Here is a 21387-nt window from a genome sequence, read left to right as displayed (position 1 = left end):
GTTCCGTTATGGGATAGGACCATCCTTTATCTGAAATATTTCGACGTTCTATAGCATGTCTTCACCTCCATTCATGAACACAGCATATTAATCTAAAAAAGGAAAAAAATGTCCTTATTTGTTTTTCGTTCGTAATTTTACTCATGAATGACCGAAATCCAACTCATCTTTCATTTAAACTTAAACTATGGACATGTGCAACTCTATGTGACGTTAGTGTTTTTTGTTTCTACACCGGAAACATTTCGAAGGAAAGGTATCCACGAATACAGATTCGCATTTAAACATGTAATTCACGAAATCGTGCTCTTTTACAGAGCGATATTTATTTTCATATAAAACGTAATATTTGTAATTGATGCATCATCCGATACGTTCACGATAACTTTTCTACTCAGTATGTAAAATTGAACACTTTTCGACGGATATGACGCATTTCATGTATTGAAATATTTGATTATCTTGTATCAAAGCATTGTACTAGGAACACAAAGTTGTAAGCGTAATTCAGAAGTAACAATTTTGAGGATTCGATTCAAGCTTCTGTTCCATTCGATATTGAACTATACACTACACAGTACGCTTGCATTGTCTTAACATCTTTATCCATTGCTTTACATTTATCTCACGTTATCTTATCTTATTTCTGTTGGTTACTTTAGAAATGTCCGAATTCCTATGGAAAAAATCAAAATTCCACGAAAGAATATTGACGAAATAGCCTTTTAAATTTGAACACACTCACAGCACTAAACTATTTCCCCGATTCACTTTTTTCGCAATTGCGGAACAGTAGTAATCCCTAATTGTATGTAAATCTTAATTTTGCACATCGGAAGTATAATTGTTAGGTGACTCAAAATCTTACCTTTGGATTCTAAACTTATTGAAATGTCCTTGTTCTTCACGAAAGTATATGATCAACACTGATATCTCACATTTTTGGACGACGATCCGATACCATCAAGATTTTTGGTGCGAGTGAGCGAGTGTTCACATCGGGAACTTTGCGAGCGTGCGATGTGATTAGTTATCGTTTTTAAAATTACTCATATCAGTCCACAGATAACTAACTGTTTGCTTGAGATATGCCTCATGTCTTTAAAAAATAATTAAAAAAAAAACATGCTCCATATCGAAGTTAAAGTTTTGGTTAATTTAACCTAATATGTGTTTTATTTAATAAAAGTGATTCAGTCCAATTTACTTGCGCGACGATGATAAAACTATTTTGTTAAGCTGTGGTTATTAACAATATACTAGATATTGATTTTAAACGTTTGCATCTTGATCGTTTGATCGTACTTGTTTGAACCTGCAATTGTGAAATGACTTTCCGTCAGCCAAACTCCGGAGTGTTTCGACATGTTAATATTTCGACATTTGGTATAAAATTTGCTTTAAAAATTTGAACTCTATTATTGTTACACTTATTTTCTTCATCGTCAAGGTCGAATGTACCCTTATGCTGTTATTGTTGAACAAAACCTATGTTAGCTTTTCTTTAATATTTTTTTCAACAACCCAATCAAACAAAATCGTTTTGGGTGAACATGCGTTTACAATCTCAGGGCGAGACAAACAAAACTACATGCGACATTGTCTGATGTAAACGAGCCTTCATAATGTACCAATACAAATAGTCGCTCATTTGTTGTCTGGGAACCGTTCGATCGACGGCTGTCAAAAAAGCAGCGACCGAAAGCAAAAAAGCGTCCAGAGAATCATAAACCTTTTGTATTGCGCTTGTTGTATATTTTACATAAATTTATCTCAAACAACAGATCCCTCCTAGCCAATAAACAATGTCGCTGGTGTGCAGTAGTAAGTGCTTGCTGAAATTTTTGTTTAATTGCTTGTCGTGTCTAGAGATAGTTTCCGGTTAAAATAAAAGTGAGGTTATGCGAGGTCGAGTAATAAACATTTTTCGCTTTTTCAGTATCGAACGAAGTACCGGAGCACCCATGTATTTCGCCAAAATCGGGCGCTATATTTGAGCGTCGGCTGATCGAAAAATACATCGTAGAAAATGAGTGCGATCCGATCAACGGACAGCCGCTGACGGTCGATGAGCTGATCGATGTGAAAAGTGGGTTGCAATATTCTACGCGCGGTTTTGCTTGCGATCCTCTTATTCTCGGTATGTTTGTTATTCTCTAGCTCCACCGATTGTGCGTCCGAAGCCACCGAGTGCCACCAGTATACCAGCGACGCTGAAAACAATGCAAGATGAATGGGACGCTTTGATGTTACATTCTTTCACGCAGCGCCAACAGCTTCAGACAGCCCGTCAGGAATTGTCACACGCACTTTACCAGCATGACGCAGCCTGTCGTGTAATTGCCCGGCTCAACAAAGAGGTGGCTGCAGCACGTGAAGCATTGGCCACACTGAAACCCCAAACCGGAATTTCGGCAATTCAAGCTGCACCACAACCATCGATTGCCTCGGAAGCTGGTGGTGTAGCTGCACAGCCCGTTGAGCAGGCGGGAATGAGTGCGGAAGTAATTCAAAAGTTGCAGGATAAGGCAACTGTGCTTACGCAGGAGCGCAAGAAGAAGGGTCGAACCGTACCGGAAGAATTGGTCAGCCAGGAAAAGCTGCGTGGTTTTCTCACGTTGGCATCTCATCCCGGCTTACATTCGGCCAGTGTTCCCGGCATTTTAGCGCTTGACATCAATCATTCCGATCAGAGCAAAATCTTGACCGGTGGCAACGACAAGAACGCAACGGTATTCAACAAAGACACCGAACAGATCGTGGCCGTGCTGAAGGGTCATACGAAGAAAGTAACGAAGGTTATTTTCCATCCCGAGGAAGACACGGTCATTACGACGTCTCCCGATGCTAGCATACGTGTATGGCATGTGCCTACTTCCCAGACACAGCTACTACTGCGATGTCACGAAGGACCTGTAACCGGGCTCTCGCTGCATCCGACCGGTGATTACGTACTGTCAACCTCGTCCGATAAACATTGGGCGTTTTCCGACATACGGTCCGGGCGGTTGCTTACGAAGGTGGCGGATACGGCCGAGTATGGTCTAACGTCCGCCCAGTTCCATCCGGATGGGCTTATCTTCGGCACAGGTACGGAGGATTCGCAAGTAAAGATCTGGGATTTGAAGGAGCAAAGTAATGTGGCGAACTTTGCCGGTCATACTGGTCCGATCACTGCCATTTCGTTCTCGGAGAATGGTTACTATCTCGCCACCGCGGCCGATGATGCCTGTGTGAAGCTATGGGATTTACGTAAGCTGAAAAACTTTAAGACCATCCAACTCGACGATGGTTACGAGGTAAAAGATTTGTGCTTCGATCAGAGTGGAACATACCTTTCCATTGCCGGCACGGACATACGGTAAGTGGTCTGCCTGATTTGAGTCAGTTTTGAGTTGTTTTAATGCTTTATTTTCTTGTGGAATTTACAGTGTCTACCTTTGCAAACAGTGGCAAGAGCTGAAGGTGTTCAATGACCACACGGCACTGGCAACGGGGGTTCGATTCGGCAAGCATGCACAGTACATAGCTTCGACGAGTATGGATCGAACATTGAAGCTGTATGGTATTGAATGAACGAAAGGGTTCAGCTTGGCGTAATTATCTAACGTAACATACATATAATAGTGCATAATCTCGCATGTTCATTGCGTTTCTGTAAAATTTTCACTTTTCCGATCAATAAATAAGCTTTGACGATAGTAAAGCAAAACATTACCATGCTGAAAAAACGAATTTAAATTTAAATTATCGGGTAACGCTTCGTAACGTAAGGAATGTTGACGTTTGCTGGCGGACGAAATGTGGCAAGAAAAGGAAGAAGCATGCGTTGACAGCCCAGAATGTGACAGAAGAGAAATTTACGAAAAGCTGATGCAATATTGCTGCAGTGAGAAGGTTTGGTGGCTCCCGAAAATAAATTAAACGTGCGCAAAGATTGTTGAAAAGGAATTTAAAAGTACCACAAGTGTGAGAGCAAATCATGGCGGAAGATGATGCGGTAAGTCGGGGGTGGGATATGATAGAGGGTGTTGAAAAAACTAGTGAAATGTTAACCATGCCTACCGTGTCGCCGTTGTTGGTAGAGAAAAGAGCCACATCGCTGGCAGCAGCACTATGCCCGGCAATGATGTTAGGTTATGAGTGCCGAATGTTTCCCATACCTTTCGCTTTGGAACTGACCCCTTTCCGCTCGATTCGCGATCTTCACGGTATATTTATAGTACGGCACACGTTCTCATACCGTCATGCATTTCCCATCCCTTTTTTAACCGCAGATCTTTGACCCTTCCTTGATGAAGAAAAAGAAGAAGAAGAAGACCCCGTTCGATTTGGATGCGATGGCAGGGGCGACGGAGGAACCGACAGAGGCAGAAACGGTGGCACCAAGCGAGTCGAAACCTTTGGCCGACGGTGAAGACGACTTGGATCTGGAGAACTTCAACAAGAAAAAGAAGAAGAAGAAGAAGCCGTTCAATCTGGACGAGCTGGAAGGGGCTCTACCCACGGGTACCGGCGAGGGTGATGCAGATGCGAAGGAAAGCAAGGAGGAAGGCGAGGCCGGCGCTGATGATGGGCTGGACGAGGACTTTAAGTTAGATTTTAGCATGAAAAAGAAGAAAAAGAAGAAGAAGGATCTTACGGAACTGATGGAGCAGGAGCAGGTTGACGGACAGGACCCACTAGACGACGAGAAGGAAAATGGTAAGTTTGAATATCGGTGGCCCATGATGGATGATGCGGTGCAGTGTTTCAGAAACAGTGTCGTTTGTTACGTTAATCTGATGATATTTTGCCATTGCGTTGATTTTACATGCCTTACCGAGAGCGACGGGATCGTCACCGAAACTGGTATTATAACGAACATGCAACTGTATTGTTTGGATTATAATTTTTCTTTATTAAGTTTCATTTTTAAGCAGTACTTTTCGTCATTGATTGCTAATTCATTGTTTTTGTTTTGTTTCTTCCCGGCCATCTTCTCGACCGACCACAGTGGATGAAAATGTTACTTCCTGGGCTGGATCGGATCGTGACTATACGTACGATGAGCTGCTCAACCGTGTGTTCGAGATCATCCTCGATAAGAACCCGGAGATGGCGGGCGGTAGGAAGCCTAAGTTTGTGATGCGTCCGCCGCAGGTGTTACGCGTTGGCACGAAGAAGACGTCGTTCGCTAACTTTACCGAAATCTGCAAGACGCTCCATCGGCTACAGAAGCACGTGCTGGACTTTCTGCTGGCGGAATTGGGTACGAGCGGATCGGTCGACGGTAACAATCAGCTCATCATCAAGGGTCGCTTCCAGCCCAAACAGATCGAAAACGTGTTGCGAAGATACATCAAGGAGTACGTCACATGTCACACCTGCCGCTCACCGGACACGATCCTCCAGAAAGATACCCGCCTGTTCTTCCTGCAGTGTGAATCCTGCGGGTCCCGGTGTTCCGTCGCTAGTATTAAATCTGGTTTCCAGGCCGTCACCAGTAAACGTGCCGCCATGCGTGCTAAGACAGCCTAGATTCACGGTGTGGTTTAATGACAAGCATGGCATTTTTGTGGAATACCCCACAAGAAATCGTCACACGTCGGTGTTCATGGCTAGAGGGTAAACTGAGTTAAAATGTATCTTTCGCGGACCCTTTCCCATTCTTGTCTATTTTTTGTAATACGGTGGGCGCACCGTTCATCCATCGTTAGTGGATCGATGAGTCGAGCTGACGAATGTCCCCACATCCATAACTCTTCGATTGGTATAAATTGCTATGTCGTTCTTCAATTGCAGATTGTGTTATGTACTTTTCCGCAGAGTTATAAACAATGCAATGAAATCTAAAACCGATAAAGCGCGATGAAATATTCCATATGAACGAACCAATCAAGCCTGTTGTACTTCAAGGAAAATAAATGCTAACTAAAATTTGCAACAGAAAAACTTTTTACTCAGTCTTTTCGTTAACAGGCATTATTTTAGTCGCCAACATTTTCAAGTAAAGGTTCGTATACCGCAAGCAGATAGCTCTTCCAAAACAGTTCACAGGAATTGTTGACCTCGTTGTCGGGCAGTATGGTTTGAGCAAACACACATACCTTTCCTTCGATGCCCGTGAAAGGACGTCCTATTACAAAACATTGTGTTCTGAGCTCTAAGCGAGCGAGCTGCTTATGGCACTGAGCTTTTGCTATCGATATTAGCAACCGGAGATGTCGCCTGAGCTCAACAGATGCTGGAATCGATTCTTCATTCAACGGGGATGGTTTCCTTCGCAGAGTCTCTTCGCAACAGGTTAGCTTGTTCAGATGATCTTGAATGGAGATATCGAGTACATAAGTTACATTACATACACCCGTAGGTAATTTTCCTTTTCTTTTACCAACCTAACATTTTGTTGTTCGATGAACGGTAGTGAACATCAACTTTTGCAGTACCATCATCAAGTTGATATATGGTAACATCATCTTTAAAGTGTTGGGACGTTAACGTTCCATAGAGCATGGCGTTGGTAAAGTTCATACGAAACAGTTCGCATATAAACGTATCCTGGTGTATACGCACGTGGGACATAAAGTGGGCCGGTACACATAGAACATGCTTCACACTTTTCGATTTGGCTTTAGTACCGGTACGCCTTGCATCGATATCATGCCGCCGGTCAGACAGTGTGTTTAGAAAGCCTTTGAATTCATTCTCATACTCATTCTCGGTAATGTCTATCACTTCGACGGATGTTTGCAATAGTTTGCTTTTGGCTAACACTTTGTGCACCGGCAACATATCCTCGATATCGTCCTCATCATGCTTTTCTTGCTTTATTTTATCGACAGACACGGTAAAAACGCTCATTTTTGCGCCACTGTTGTGTTTGGCAATGGCAAAATCAAGTCGAATTGACAGCGTTACAACCAAGATGTACATATAAAAAGAAGGTGTTTGTGATGTCCATGATGTAAAATATTATTTGAACAGTTTTTGAGCAGTCTGTTATGGCAAAACAATACCTTTCTATATGAGAATATTTGAAGAAGGTATAAAAATGGTAATATTGCTATATTCGTACAATATTCGTAGCCTAAAATGAATCATGAATTGAAGTCCATTCGCTACCTCTTCTGTATACACATTGGATATAACGCAGCAGCAACTGCTGCCAACATATGAGCGAGAAAATGAACAAATGCTCGTGGAAGACGTAGAAGAAGAAACAGTGGAGCAAAAATTACAAAAGAGTTTTCGTTTCAGACGTCGCCATCTTTACGCAGGGCAGAAAAAGCATAATTTTCAGTGATTTTAGGCGATGCGAACAGTTACAAACGAATCGAAACGTTAGAACAGTGTGTGGCAAAGCCATTAAATATAGTGATTCGGTAAGTCGAATGAGGTTTTTAGCGGAAATTACCCCTTTTTAAAGTCGTCATGTAAGCGTCCTTGAAGTGCGTGTGCGTTGTGTGCGAAGTGTGGAAATATTTAGATTTATTTAAGCGGGCAGCAGCTTTCTATAGCCAAAGAAGGCAAGATGGTGAAATGTAGCACAAAACCTAATTAAGCAACATGTGAGCTGAGGTGCAAAAGTATGTGGTCGATATGTAAACCGAATAAAGAATAATTTCTTATTCATAAGATGGAAATCATTCGAGAAAAAATAGAGTGGTGTGGTGGTGGTGCTACATCGCCAATATAAATTCTGCAGAGGTCTTCCAGTCAGCAGTGAGTGCTTAGCCGAGATTTGTTTCCTTTCGACGGGTTGTTACGCTTTTGGCTCGTTGTTTACGTAGCGTTCAACCATCTGAGAAGTAGGCTAAGTAATGCAAATGGTAACAAGTTGAATGAAATGCTTTTATAAGTAAGTATTGTAAGCGGGAGCGCTTCCGAGAAATGCGTAAATTACACGCTTCTGATTTTCAATACGTTTGCCAAAAGTGACTGTGCCGGTCATAGAATTTGCGTCCATCAGAATATTAAGAATACACTCTGATTAAGATCTATGCTCTGGCTATGTCTATAAGGCAAGGTAAGAAAAAGAAATTTGTAACTCCCCCTTTGTAATTCGGCTATTCCTGGTCGATAGCAACGCGTGCGTAGAACGGCATCGATTAGCGCTTGGCAGGAAGGGTTCAAATCCCATTACAATTCGGACAAATATTTCAAGGGGAAATTTTGTACATTAAGCTCTAGAATACTGCTCAAACTCAAACTTTTTTGGAATGTTTTCAAAGGATATTAAACTTATGTAAAAACATATCAATTCAATATTCAATTACAAGATTAAACTTTCCCTTGTATCTGTTACGCATCATTTCTTTTTCTTTATGGTTTAATAATGATTTTCCCTGGATTCCTGTTGTAATGTCTTTCATATCACATGTTTAAATTGCAAATAACTTAAAGGAATCGGATACGATTGAGGTAAGAAATGAATGATGCAAGGAAAAGAATTACGTTTTTGATGATAATGTTTAATAATGCTTCTGGTCGTGGTCCGAAATATTAAGGAAATGAAAAAATGTAAATACTTTCGGTCTGCCAAAAGAAATATCAGAACTTTACGTACTGGAAAATTTACGGCCCGGCCGTCTCGCAGAGAAAAACATTTGAAATTTTAAAAATAGTAACTGACAATACGGCACATGCCGTCATACTGAAGTCAATAAAACATAGAAGAGGAGCCTTGTTTGGATGGTTGAGATAGAGGGATGCTTTATTAATGTTTATACGCTGATAAGAATGTCTTCCGTACAAGAGAATAAGTGCCCAAAGCATATCACGGTGTCGCATATTTAAACATGTTAAAACAGCAAATAAATTGCGCTCGTTCCAAATTCATAACACTTGGAAATCATGCATAGGCTACCTTAAGAAATAAATACTTTTCTACGATACCATTTGTTGTAAAACGCATGCCTGGTGGAGCTAGTTTTCCTCACAGCGAAGGCATTATGTGTTCTGCCTCTTGGACGAAAATCGCTTGAATCCGCGAAGCTTCGGTGCTATATAGCGAAGCGGTTTCTTCGTCGTAGTCATCATCATCATAACGGGCGCTTTTATTGTCGTACTTGCCACGATCGCTTCGGTCGTGACCGGTTCCTGATAGTCCATTGTAGTCGTTTCGGCGTAATTTCCATACCCGAAATCGAACGATGATTTTGCGGTAGTAGTTTCGGCCGCCATCAGATCTTCTGTCGTGGTTTTTAACGATTCAAAGTCAAGTTTTCCGATATTGAATGTTTCTTCCAGCTGACCGGCAAGTGACTTGATCATTGTAATGTTCCGCGTGGTGACGGCATTGTGGAGCTCGGCAAACAGTAACTCTGAGGGACTGTTGTACGTGCTGCTGTCGGGTGTTTCTGCCTTGGAGGACATTGGTTCTTCCCTGTATCCATAAGGACTGCCGCGCAGATACTCCTGGACTGCTTTCGGTGCTTTCGAGGCCGCTCTAAACTCGAACGAACCCGTCTTGTGGTTAAAGACGTACTCTGACTGTTCGAAATCTTTCAGTTTGATCTCGCCCTCCTCGCTGGACGAGGTGGACGAGTACGGCATCTGGAATGTGGGTGCCTTCGTCGGTGGTTCCACCTTGGTACGAAGCTTGCTGACGATCGGTTGACGATCTTTCGGATCCGTCGTCAGGATGCTGGTGTACTCCTTGGCCACACTTACGATTCCGTTCTTCTTTTTCATCATCATCGCATCGGAGGGAAACGTTACAGGGCCGGTGTTTTCACCCGGCGGTACAACCTTTGCCTTTTGGGTGAGGGTTTTCACTGCCGATTTGGCCAGTTCTAATATATCTACCGGGTGCTGCGGTTCCTCCTGTGGTTGTTCCTTGATTTCTGCGGGTTTATAGGTCATTTTGAGTGCTGCCGCTATCTCCTGCTGACTGTGATGGCGTTGATGACTACCCTTCGGACGGTGGGTATTGCTGACTTTGTGAAAGTCCTGCTCCAACTTCAGCCGATGGGCCACATGGTTCTCCTCCTTTGGTGGCCAATATTCTACGTGTGTACGCTTCTTCTGCGTTGATCCGGTGGAAGAGGTTTTCTCAACCGAATCGTAGTAGTGTTCCGAACGGTCACTAAACATTGTGCTGGTCGGTTTGGGAACGGCAATGTTCTTGATCACTGTTACCGTCTTGTAGCGTCCACTTTCCGGTGATCCCATGTCCGTGGAAGAATAGCTGTAGGAAACATCGCCAAGCATAACGCCTCGTTTGAATATAGAGAAGCTATGGGGATGTTCGATCTCTAGCCCTTCGCCTGGGCGAATGTTGATGAGCACGGCGATGCAAGCTAAATATAGGATCATCTGAAGAATAAAGAAAAATAGGACATAGGATTCAAAATACTGACTACTAAAAGATGTAGGACAAATGAGAACTGGTACGATGAAACCTTTAGATATGTGCATATTCTTCAACAAAACAAATCGTTCGATGCGTTAGAAATAGAGAATTAATTGATCACGCCATTCGTTTCCCTGCTAGCTTGCTAAATTCACCAGCGTCATTTGTGTAACATTTCTGTTCATCACACCTGACTGCCGGTAACGATTACGGCAGAACGTTCTCATGGAGATCATCAATCCAAATGCAGCCATTCTTACCAACTACGAGGTTATGACGGCACTCAAGGATATGAAGAACAGCAAGAAAAAGTATGGACTGCGTAATCTAGCCACAATCACGTACGAGACGGTACAATATCTGGAGGACACGCCGTGCAAGGAGCAAACGTCGGCTGGCATCGTTGAGTTTCTGCAAGCCATGAAGGAATTCAACCTGACCAAGAACGAGTGTCTTATGATGGTCAACGATCCACCCTCGTCACCGCTACACATTCAGCTGATGATCGAAGACTCGGATGAACGGCTAACGGAGGAACAAGTCAGTCGGATACTAGAGCACGCCGCTAAACTTCGACCGGTGGTACCAGCAGATCCTACGACACAACCGGGACAAATGGATAGCTAAACCGTTTGCTAATAACACTATTCGCTCTGGCACACCAAAAGACTGTTTTGTAAATATAAAGATGTAAGAAATCTCACTGCAATAGACATAATCCTTTCTGGCGGCGTAGCGGTTGAATGGAAAACGAGGCTAACCAAAGAAATATGTGCGCATATGGAGAGTGGAAAACCCGTCCTTATGAAAGTGTTAAACAGTTCGTCTTCGAGCGAAAGTCGTTTCCTCTGATCTCGTTCTACACCGGTCTCGTGTGGCATCGAATTTGCTATTCTCCTACGTATTATATTTTTCAGCAATGTGTCACATCGATCCGAACGATTCCTTGATTATCATGTAACCACTATACGATGGAAAACTCACTTTCAGCGGTTCCATTTTCACTTTCTCTAACGGGAATCGCACATACGATGTGATTTTTTTTTCTTTTCCAAACTGGAACTTGGCAAGTATTTCCAACCACAACACAACTCAAGGAAGATAGATGAACCACTCACTGATCGCGACTGCAGCATTTCTTTCCACGTTGCATCGCTTTATAGTGTTGTGAATTTTCCGACCTGGTTCGTCAGTGAAAACAGGAGAAAGGGACATGTTTCCATGCCCTCTCCACTGTGTCTTGCGGGTGTCATCTGGCACGGTAGCGGGCAGGAAAGGGAATCGCAAGTGTGGATCGTCGATGGATTAGAAGCACGTCCTAAGCCATATGCACCGCGGCGGTGTGGTGGGCAGGTTTTAGGCATAAGGTGCGCAATTTCTAGAAGGCTTAAGTTCCGTTGCCGTTTTCCACCGTGGACGCTGCGGGTGATTTGAAAAGATGTTGGATTTGGAAATTTTACCAGCTAAAGTGAATTTCCGATCCAATTTTCAGGAAACATGCATTTGAAAGAACTTGAAGATATTTATTGTAAAGTAAGAACAATTGTGCTAAGTAAATTGTGCTCTCGATGGGCCACGGTGATGCTTATTATAAACGGGGTTCTGCTTAACACTTATAATCCGCAATACTTTATGCAATACGTAGGGTGGTTTCTTTCGGAAAACATTATTACAAGCCGCAATGTTTGTGTAAATGACCCGCAAGTTACTTAGTGAGTGAGGTGTCCCCTGATACGGCATTTTCTACCAATGCGACCAGTGGGCTGAAAAGCTTGTAAACTCCAGGCTTTAATGCATCATATGATGGACATCGTTATACCCTCATCATTTTGGTCATAATCATTTAAGGATTCGATAATTTGATCTTGCTTAAGATAATCGTTTAGTGTGATGCTTTCCACCAACATATGTGCTGCAATATCAAATGTTGATTATAAATTTTGCGATCGCATGTACAGAAAGAAATAGGATTAAAATACCATTTTCAATGTGATATGTGTGATGGTGAACCATGTCAAGATTTTTATTGGTTTAGTTGTTTCCTCAATTCTCTTAAAGTGTCATTCATTGCGCTCCTTTCGACCAAACGCACAGCAGTAACTTTGCGTCCCAACCGGTGTACTCCCGCTTTTCCTTCCTACGCGAGAAGAGCCCCCGTGGGTCGGTCGGCTAACAAACGCTCTGCCCGGTTTTGTGTGTGGAAAACAGGTTCCCTCTTCACACGGGAAGATCACCGCACTGTAAACTGCATCGGGCTGCAGAGAGGAAGCACCCGGGGTGTGTGCTGTTGCTTCGGTTTCATTAATGAGCATAGCTCTGAACTTCACGGAGGCGCATATACACACATTCAAACGCACGCACTAATGTTTGGCGATCGCGGGGTGTTCGTTCGCAACAATGTTAAGCTAATGATAACATTTTGTGTCTTTAAGCATTGGTTTGTTATACGCACACAGGATCACTGGAATATTATGTCACTGGAGCATTTTGTTCCGGAGCGACTCAGATGCATATCGTGATTGTAATTGTTGTTTCGAATGATTTTCTTCCTTTTTTTTGTAGGCGCATATCGGTGGGACCGGTGCTGCTACCCGGACCGGAATCTGTTATCAAACAAGGAACAGTAGCTGTAGACACAATCATCAAACAACGAAGTGAACAGCGTGTTTGGGAAACTGAACCCCCCGGTAACCAGTTAAGAATTTGTATTAGCTGAGCTGTAAAGAGAAGAATTTGGAAAAAGAAACTCACGCTTAGAAACAAAGCACACAGCTATCAATCAAAACCCATCAGCGTTCCTTTGCGTTCAGTCCTTGATTTTGCCTTGGTTTGCGGTGCTGATGTTTGTTGTCGTCCAGGCAGGGCCGTAACTGTTGGTTGCTCTGTCGAAATCGAAAGAAAAGGAAACCAAAAAAAAAACCAAACAAAACCGGAAGCTGTGGTGTTGTACAGGCGGGGCGGGCACCTTTTGCCGTCGTCTTACCGTGTGTACTCTATTTCCCGCGCAAAAAAACAGCCAGTAGCAGCAGAAGCAGCGCAACACCACCCTGAACCATGAGCGTGATCATTCGTCTGCAGAACCTGCCCTTGGCGGCGAATGCGTCCGATGTGCGCTCCTTTTTCAAGGGTCTGTCGATTCCCGACGGTGGCGTACATATCGTCGGCGGTGCGCGCGGTGATGCGTTTATAGCGTTCAGGTTTGTATTGATTCCGTTTTATCATTTCTCGACTGTATTAAGCACACTTACACATTTCCCTTTTTACGTGGCATGGCATGGGTGGGTGATATTACATTCTGATGGCGCTTCGGACGAGTACGCGGATACGCGGATCGTTCTGTGAAGTGTAGTGGTTAGAGGCGGGATATTTAGGATAGTTGAAGACGTTGAAAGATTGATGGAGTTATGCAGGTGGGAGCACAATCCTCTCCATCTATCATTCGGACATCACACGGAGCACTTGGTTTGTGGACGCACTGTGCGTCTTCCCCGGGGAATTTTCATTCCATCATCGAGGAAACACGCACGGGCACGGAATGTTTGTTATACAACGCGCATCATTATTCGCTTGTGCAACGCCATACATCATCCTGTGGCATAATTTCACAATTTTAATGAACGCCAACGAAAAACAGATTCTTCTCCCTCGGATTTCAGCCTTCGCATTGAGCAGCGCTGTTTAACATGCGGGCGCTTATGTGTCGTACACGTTCGGAGCTTTATGGCGTACCATATTTTGCGATATCGTATCGTACTACCGCGTACCATAACTAATCTGTATCGTATTCGGTTGGCCATTTCACCCTGCCGAGTTGACGGCTTTTTATTTGCTTCAGCAACACCGAATGTGGACGACTTTGCCGTGTCTGTCCTGTCGGCCGCGCGTGTGTGTTCGTCGTTGGAGAAACTAGTTATTAGGTTGAAGCACTCCCCCCTGTGAGTGGTTACAGGTAGATTATATCACCAGAAGGGAGGGAAAACGAACATACTCGGAACCTACCGAACTGCTGACATATGTCGGGGTCGGGGTGGTTACCAGTCGGAAGTGCAAATAGCGAAGATAAGTTACTATTGCAAGATCGTATCGAACCGCGTAATCGTCGATCCGTGTTATGCTTGAGATTACGCAGACGGTGTCGTTGGGTCAGACAGTTATGCTACGCAGAAAATTAAACATACATATTTCTATCGGTGTTTTCCACGTTTTCTCCATGATCCAGAAGCGCGTGCGGGCCGCTCCTGAACTGAACACCGTGTCATACAAAAGTCTTCGTGTGTAATGCTCAGTGGTTGGACGATAAAACCTGACGGGACGCAGCTTTTAGGAATCTGTGTGTGTTTTTTTTCTTTCGTCCTCTTCTTCATCTTGTGTCGCTACATATGGTACGATCAAGACGAGACGTGGTTGCAGACGCGGGGAGGTTAGTATGACGATGATGCTTCTACTTTCTTTCACGATCAAGTTCGTTTACGTTTGCAATGCGTCGTTTCGGGTTGCACACTATTATAAGGAAGAAGTAGAGGTAATCAACTGCGCTAAACTGGTATTCACTTACCACCGATATGCGCACGAATCTTGTCTTGCGGATTGTGGGAGCACCGGACATCAGGCACACGCGACACACGGGGTTGCGTTGTGTAAAGTTGATCATTTCGATTTCATTTTGGTGCACGATTGCGACAGTGGCTCCCGTCGGGGGAGATATTGCCGAGCAGCAACACGCTGCAGAGTTGCCATGGTCATATCTGGTGAGGCAGGCTGAGTCTGGCGCAGTGACTGGTGTGACCGGTGTGGCGTGGCATACGAAGGGACCACCTTTGGCATGATTCACTCGTTGTGTCCAGTGACTGGTTTTTTTTTGGTCTGCGATGAAACACAAAAAAAGGCCCGGATTTGGGAGTGGCTAATTGATCATAATGAGGACCATTTGTTTTAACCACTCAACTAGGAAACTTTTCCGACCGCCCGTCTTTATGGGGGAAGGAAGGGAAGTCCATTATCCACTTTATGATGCTACACGGAATTTTTAAACTTATATTTGAATTGTGTTCAAATATTTTGAGCAGTGCTAAAATTAGTATCTTCTACTTTATTTTGTGTAAATTATGTTTGATATCTAAACAACGCCTTGTGAATAAAATGTCAGCAATACGTTTCACTATTGGGTCAAATAAAGATTTTTGTGGCGTGAAAGTGAGTGATGATGACGATACTCTTCTGCTACAAGAATAATAATGTTGGTTAATAATTCGACTACATCAAGCGCAATTCCACGATGCATTTGTAAATAATTCGTTGGGCAGAATATGTCGTTGCGTTTATTCCAACCGTTGTCGGGGTTTTTAAGCTAAAAGCCATTTTATTTGTGACTTAAACTGTCCATTGCTGGATAAACAAGAGTGCACCTCCGAAAGGGAGACACAATAATCTCAGTCGAAGGTGTCGTATAAACGACTGTTCACATACTTTACTTTGCAGTTATGACGAAAGCTTTGCTTGAGTGATCCGATAATTATCATATTGATTCCTAAAATATTTGAAATAATACTTAAAGTATCACACCATTTGCTACCGGAGAGTTGATCTGTAAGTGATGCATCTGTTGGGTTGATTAATTTGCTAGTAATGTATTAACTGTTTTGCTTCAAGGTTTGGTAAGTTACTCAAAATTATAGAAACAGCAAAAACATGGCTAGTTGAAAGATATGTTTTAAGCAGTATTTGAGTTATTAATTAATTAAGTAATTTTTACACTTTATTATTGTATCGCTGCGTATGAAATTTCACACGCAAAAATACTCTTGAAAAAAGTGGCATTAATGAAACTAAATCAGTATCAGCTGATATTTTTTCAGAGTGTTTTTAGTGCCAGAAACACTTGCTGGTTTAATTTTGGTCATTTTTGTAGTGTTTTGATGTTGTCCAAAGTGTGATCGAAATTTAGTCAAAAAATGATCATCTAAAAATTAGCAAAAAACTGTTACCTGGATGTTATTGTAAATTGATTAATTTTTTTATAATTCAATGATTAAATGATTTGAATGAATGAATGAATGATTTAAATAATTAAAGACAAGAACAAAATGCGAAGAAAATCAAGAAAAAGTAAAACAATTGTATGGAAAAATAGAATTTTTGTTTTTCAGAAATTTCGAGTTCTGAAGATGGCCAAATGAGAAAATAATGTCCTAGTCCCCCCATTTTGACTCATTTCTAGAAGGACTACTCAGTTTCCTAGGAGGCTAACGGGGCGGCCCGGTGGTTTATTTGCCCAAAATCCCGTCTGCATCAATCTCTCGTACGCAGGACTTTGACTATTCAGCTACGTGTAAATAATGTCCTTAGACCTCTTGAAGACGCCGGTTGGGCCGGTTAAGACAGATATTAATGTAATTCTCTAACTGTAACAACCTAAATCTAATTCTTGAATAGGCCTTGAGAGTTCTGGGTAAGAAATGATAATTATATTTTATATTTACCTAATCATTTTCATATTTACTTAATCATTTTCATAAGCGGTTGTGAATTATTAACAATTAATTTTGTATAAAATAAACTCTTTCTCATATTGCAACGAATAATGTAAAGATGACATTGCCATTACTAAGGATCGATCACGGATCGAAATTAGTTAATAACTGCTATTTAAAGTATCGTTCTTTTGATCATTGTGTGTCCATGTACAATTCTTGTAGATCATCTGTACAATATTTCGTAAGTAAAGATGACTTTCTTGAGGAAATGTTTTAACAATTTTTAACAGTAAAGGCAACGATAAAGTTACACCGCGGTAAGTATACTCAGAACTGTAAAATCAAACTCCGTTGAAGAACATTTGTCCTCTGTTGGGGGAAAAAATGCTCTCACGAATGTTTTCTAGGTCACGTTTCGATCGGGTTTTCGAGTATGGGTAATATGGGGAATGTGATATCCCTTCCGCTAGTCATGTCAGAAAGAATGTTACCACTTCGTTAGCCAATGCATTATTCTATGTTTTCCTTTTTTTGTTATTTTTCTCCCATTCGAATTTTAGCACCGACGAAGATGCACGTCAAGCAATGTCGCTTAATGGAGGTTATATCAAGAATGGGCCAATATCACTGCTACTTTCTTCCCGTGCCGAAATGCAGAAGGTGATCGAACAGGCACGGAAGGCCGCCCTTAGCTACATGCAACTGAAACAGGCAGCGGCACCTGTGGCGACCGTCCGGCGGCCGAGCGCTGTGATGCCCAAGCCCAACATCATGCCGATCCCCATGAAACCTGGACTGAATCAAAATGTAAACCCGACTGCGAGCATGTCGCAGTTTAACGCGCCACCACTGGGGAAGGCGGCGTTAGGCAGTGGAACTACGCGACCGTGCACTGCCACTGCCGGCGTGCAACAACCACAACCGCCGGTAATATCTTTGTCTGGATTTTTGGCGAAAGCTGCTGCAGCGTCGGCAAAGGGCACCACGGTTCCATCGTTGAGCCCACTGTTATCCCAAGGATCGGCCTACAACGAAATACCTGGTCTGTCCTTTCTCTCATCCGATGGGCCGCAAACCGTGGACGTCGGTGTTGTCTCTCCGTCAGCCGGTGCGGGAATACCGTCCTCCGCCAATGGCGGGCTTAGCGGGTGGCTTTCGGCGATGAACGGATCGGGTTTGAGGGGACCAACCATCAACGACGTACCGCGCCCCATCATTGTGGATGATTCGACACCGTGGAAATTTTTGAAAAAGGATCGTTCGAGTCGTAGCCGCTCCAGTTCGCGGGACCGTTCGTACAGGAGAAGCAGCCGGTCGTCTTCTCGCGATCGTCGCCGAAGTCGCTCTACATCGCGTGACAGAAGGCACAAAAGGGATGGACGCAGTCGCTCTTCCTCGCGTGATCGTAACAACCGGTGGTCGCGTAGTTCCAGCCGCGAGTATAGTAGAAATCGATCGAGAAACAGTCGTAGTCCCAGCCGCGATCGTTTTGGCCGGACGCGCCAAAGATCGCGCTCGCGATCGCTTGATCGGCGAAGCCACGATAGTAACAGCCGTGATCGGTATGACGCATCGAACGGTGGTCGTTCGAATCGAGTGTCGCGCTTCTCCGACCGCGGCAATTCTGATTTTAATGGCCAGCAACAAGGGCAGAATTCGGCGGATAATATGTTTGGAGGCATGAATCATCAAACGGTTGAACCCATCTACGGACTCCACACGATGCCCGGTGGTATGGTTGACGGTGGGCGCTCCCGCCACGCGCCAAACCAACCAAGCCATTTCTCTAAGATTAGTGGCACAACATCGACCGGTTCGTTTGGTTCGAACGGTGGTCTCGGGCAGGGCGGTGCGTTCCGTAACACATCGCCACTGCCGGAAGGCGTGTATACAAACACACACAAGACGAATAATGGGCCGACTACTAGCGATTTTGCGGTCAAGCTGTCCAACTTCGAGGTGCCTACAGGGTACGGTGAGATTAGGCGGTTCTTTAAGTCCCACATGATATCGACGCAAGGTATCAAGATGATAAACGATCAACATGGCCGGCGAACGGGCATTGCCTTCATTCAGTTCCTGCGTAAGGAAGGCAAACAGCATGCACTAATGCGCGATGGTACGATAATGCGCCGGACGCGCATTAGAATAGAGTCTATTACGGATCAAGATTTCGAGTCGGCGATCGATTCGTACCGACCGGGTAACGATAATCCATCGCAGGATCCGCAGGGTTGGAGAAACGCACGTACCGTAAACCAGTGGAACATGAACCAGGACGACGCGAGACCGATGGGTGGCGAAGACTCCAATAATGTGCAGCGCAAACAATTCTCAGACAATGGTACGGAAGCAACGACCACTACGTTGGTGGTGTGGAACTTACCGTCCTTTACAACCGAGCAAGACATTATGAAGATGTTTTCCGACTATACCGTCGTTGAGGTGCTGATTGTGCGCAACCATTACGCACCGAAGCAGATGGATGGGTATGTGAAGTTTCACCGGGCGGAAGATGCGAAAGAAGCATGGACAATGATACATCGGCACTACATCGGCAACAAGAAGGTTGTGGTGCAGGCATGTGAGGAGATTGACTATGAGGTTGCGAAGAATGAGTACGAGAATCCGGGCGCAGATAACGAAAACTCGTCGGAGCAGGAGAACACTAACGTGCAGTTCGAGCAAAACAATGATCAATTTGATAACGACGATTCGGGGCCTGCAAATGATAACAATGACAACAACGGTGGCAATGTTGTCCGGCAGGGTCGTAACAATAAGCAAAACACTAGGTGGGATTCGGTTGAAAGGAATTGGGATGAGCCGGCTGACAATAACCATCCGGACGCACAACGACGGTTTGATGGTGATGGGGGAGCTAGCTCGGATACGAACGGCTCTTGGAACAATCGTGATCCCCGTTTGCATCGTGACGATGAGTCGGGAGACAACGGGGATGACAGCAACAGCAACTTCAACAATAACTCCAACCGACAGAGCAATTCGCGCGATCCGCGCAAACCACCGAACCGGTTCGGTGGTGGCAATGCCGCGATGGATAATAGTGAGATGTTCCAGCGTACCAACTGGCTGCTGCTGCGGAACGTCGACTTCAGCGTGTACGAGGAGGACGTGTATGCGTTCTTCGGCAATGATGGGTTCCACGCGAAAACGGTGCTGCTCGTGCACAACGAGCGGGGTGGCCGTACGGGCGAATGTTTGGTAGAGTTTGGTTCGCCGAGTGAAGCGCACCATGCCGAGTCGAAGTCATCGCAGAACCTTGGCAGGCGGAAAGTGTTTGCCAGCCATCTTGACCGGGGCCAGGTGGCCGATCTGATGGCCCGCTTCAATGCGATCGCACAGGGCCTGCAGCCGTCCTGGCTGCCGGACCATGTGCAGAACAATGGCAATGGGAATAACGGCGATGCGCGGAATGATGATCCGGAGAAGAATCAGGGCGTTGGCTGTGGACCGTACCGTACCTCAACCGTGGGTTTGCTAAACCTGGCCTACAAAACATCGGTGGAGGATGTGCAAAAATTCTTCCAGGAGTTTAACCTACCGCTAGAGAACGTTCGACGCCGGTTTTTGGACAATGGTCAACCGACCGGTGAAGCAATGGTGCGCTTCGAGAACCATCAGGATGCAGAGAAAGCTTTGAATGAGTATCAAAACAGACGGCTGTTCGGTAGGAATGTGCGAATCCGATTGATCAATGATGACTGAAAGGAAGGTTGGCGCTCCGCAAAGGATGGAGCGTGAAAGGGTGGAAATTATATTTTAGTTAGCAGTAAGTTTTTTTCTTCTTTTCAATACCGATAAGAAACCGTCACCATGTAACTGAAACACAACAGAGTGTAAGTCAAGCCAAGTTCCTCTGCAGAGTTCGATCAACAGGAAGGATGGTGTATGAATTTCGCGTCTAGTGCATCATCAGCATTCGTTTCTTTCGAATAGTGGTTACACTACTAACTGTACATTGTTAGCGTTTAGGCATCGGGCGTGTATGGTTAATTGCAATGTAATTAAGTAATGTACTATAATGATAACGTATTGATTGCTTCACTAATTTGTACTACCATTAGTGAGAAATAAGTAATGCACATGTATGCATAATTTTGTATTAAAATAAAGAAAAAGTAGTTGTGAGCGAAAATAGTTAGCGTCTTATTGAATATTTTGATGAGAAAAACAGACTCAGAGCAAACTACGGGATAATAGATATGGGAGGAATTTGCACGATTTAATGCAAACTTTGAGGTGAGTTATTTTCGATTATTGGTGGCGTTTAATGTCCCGGTTGTGGTACCGGAAACTAGTTAATATCGCATTTACATTCAATATTGGCATCTAATCTGTATACAGCTAAACGGGCTCTCCCGTCTGAACAGCTTTTAAGGCCGTTTTTGAGTTTGATTCGTGGTAATTTAGGCAATTTCCTATGCTGTGTGTACATTCGGCGCATTAGGTGGAATAATTAGGTTTGAAAGTTAACCAGTTAATCATTTTAGTGTGGCAAATTTCGGAAAAATCATTTAATTGATTTAAATTATTCATACATTCATAGCTTGATGG

At 43.9% G+C, this 21387-nt stretch overlaps 5 protein-coding genes across 5 annotated transcripts; 3 read left to right on the top strand and 2 right to left on the bottom strand.

Moving 5' to 3' along the window:
- Positions 1–1693: 1693 nt before the first annotated feature.
- On the top strand, positions 1694–3713 carry LOC128302150 (pre-mRNA-processing factor 19). The gene is made up of 4 exons (XM_053038899.1): positions 1694–1824; positions 1940–2089; positions 2161–3361; positions 3432–3713. The coding sequence occupies exons 1-4, from the start codon at positions 1806–1808 to the stop codon at positions 3574–3576; spliced, it is 1515 nt and encodes a 504-aa protein (XP_052894859.1). The 5' UTR covers positions 1694–1805; the 3' UTR covers positions 3577–3713.
- Positions 3714–3859: 146 nt separating this feature from the next.
- Positions 3860–5922, top strand: LOC128302151 (eukaryotic translation initiation factor 2 subunit 2). Its single transcript, XM_053038900.1, has 3 exons — positions 3860–4000; positions 4278–4704; positions 4997–5922. Exons 1-3 carry the CDS (start codon positions 3983–3985, stop codon positions 5518–5520), a joined length of 969 nt encoding a protein of 322 aa, XP_052894860.1. The 5' UTR covers positions 3860–3982; the 3' UTR covers positions 5521–5922.
- Positions 5923–5925: 3 nt separating this feature from the next.
- Positions 5926–6915, bottom strand: LOC128302965 (uncharacterized). The gene is made up of 2 exons (XM_053039816.1): positions 6378–6915; positions 5926–6304 (listed from the first exon to the last, which is right to left on the bottom strand). The coding sequence occupies exons 1-2, from the start codon at positions 6913–6915 to the stop codon at positions 5970–5972; spliced, it is 873 nt and encodes a 290-aa protein (XP_052895776.1). The 3' UTR covers positions 5926–5969.
- Positions 6916–7225: 310 nt separating this feature from the next.
- On the top strand, positions 7226–20958 carry LOC128303172 (uncharacterized). Its single transcript, XM_053040037.1, has 3 exons — positions 7226–7364; positions 12899–13533; positions 17370–20958. Exons 2-3 carry the CDS (start codon positions 13391–13393, stop codon positions 20536–20538), a joined length of 3312 nt encoding a protein of 1103 aa, XP_052895997.1. The 5' UTR covers positions 7226–7364; positions 12899–13390; the 3' UTR covers positions 20539–20958.
- Positions 8932–11344, bottom strand: LOC128303173 (uncharacterized). Its single transcript, XM_053040038.1, has 2 exons — positions 11321–11344; positions 8932–10299 (listed from the first exon to the last, which is right to left on the bottom strand). Exons 1-2 carry the CDS (start codon positions 11333–11335, stop codon positions 8932–8934), a joined length of 1383 nt encoding a protein of 460 aa, XP_052895998.1. The 5' UTR covers positions 11336–11344.
- Positions 20959–21387: the final 429 nt, after the last annotated feature.

Source organism: Anopheles moucheti, chromosome 3 (assembly GCF_943734755.1).
Source record: "Anopheles moucheti chromosome 3, idAnoMoucSN_F20_07, whole genome shotgun sequence".
NCBI lineage: Eukaryota > Metazoa > Arthropoda > Insecta > Diptera > Culicidae > Anopheles > Anopheles moucheti.
This window is presented reverse-complemented; position numbering and strand designations above follow the sequence as displayed.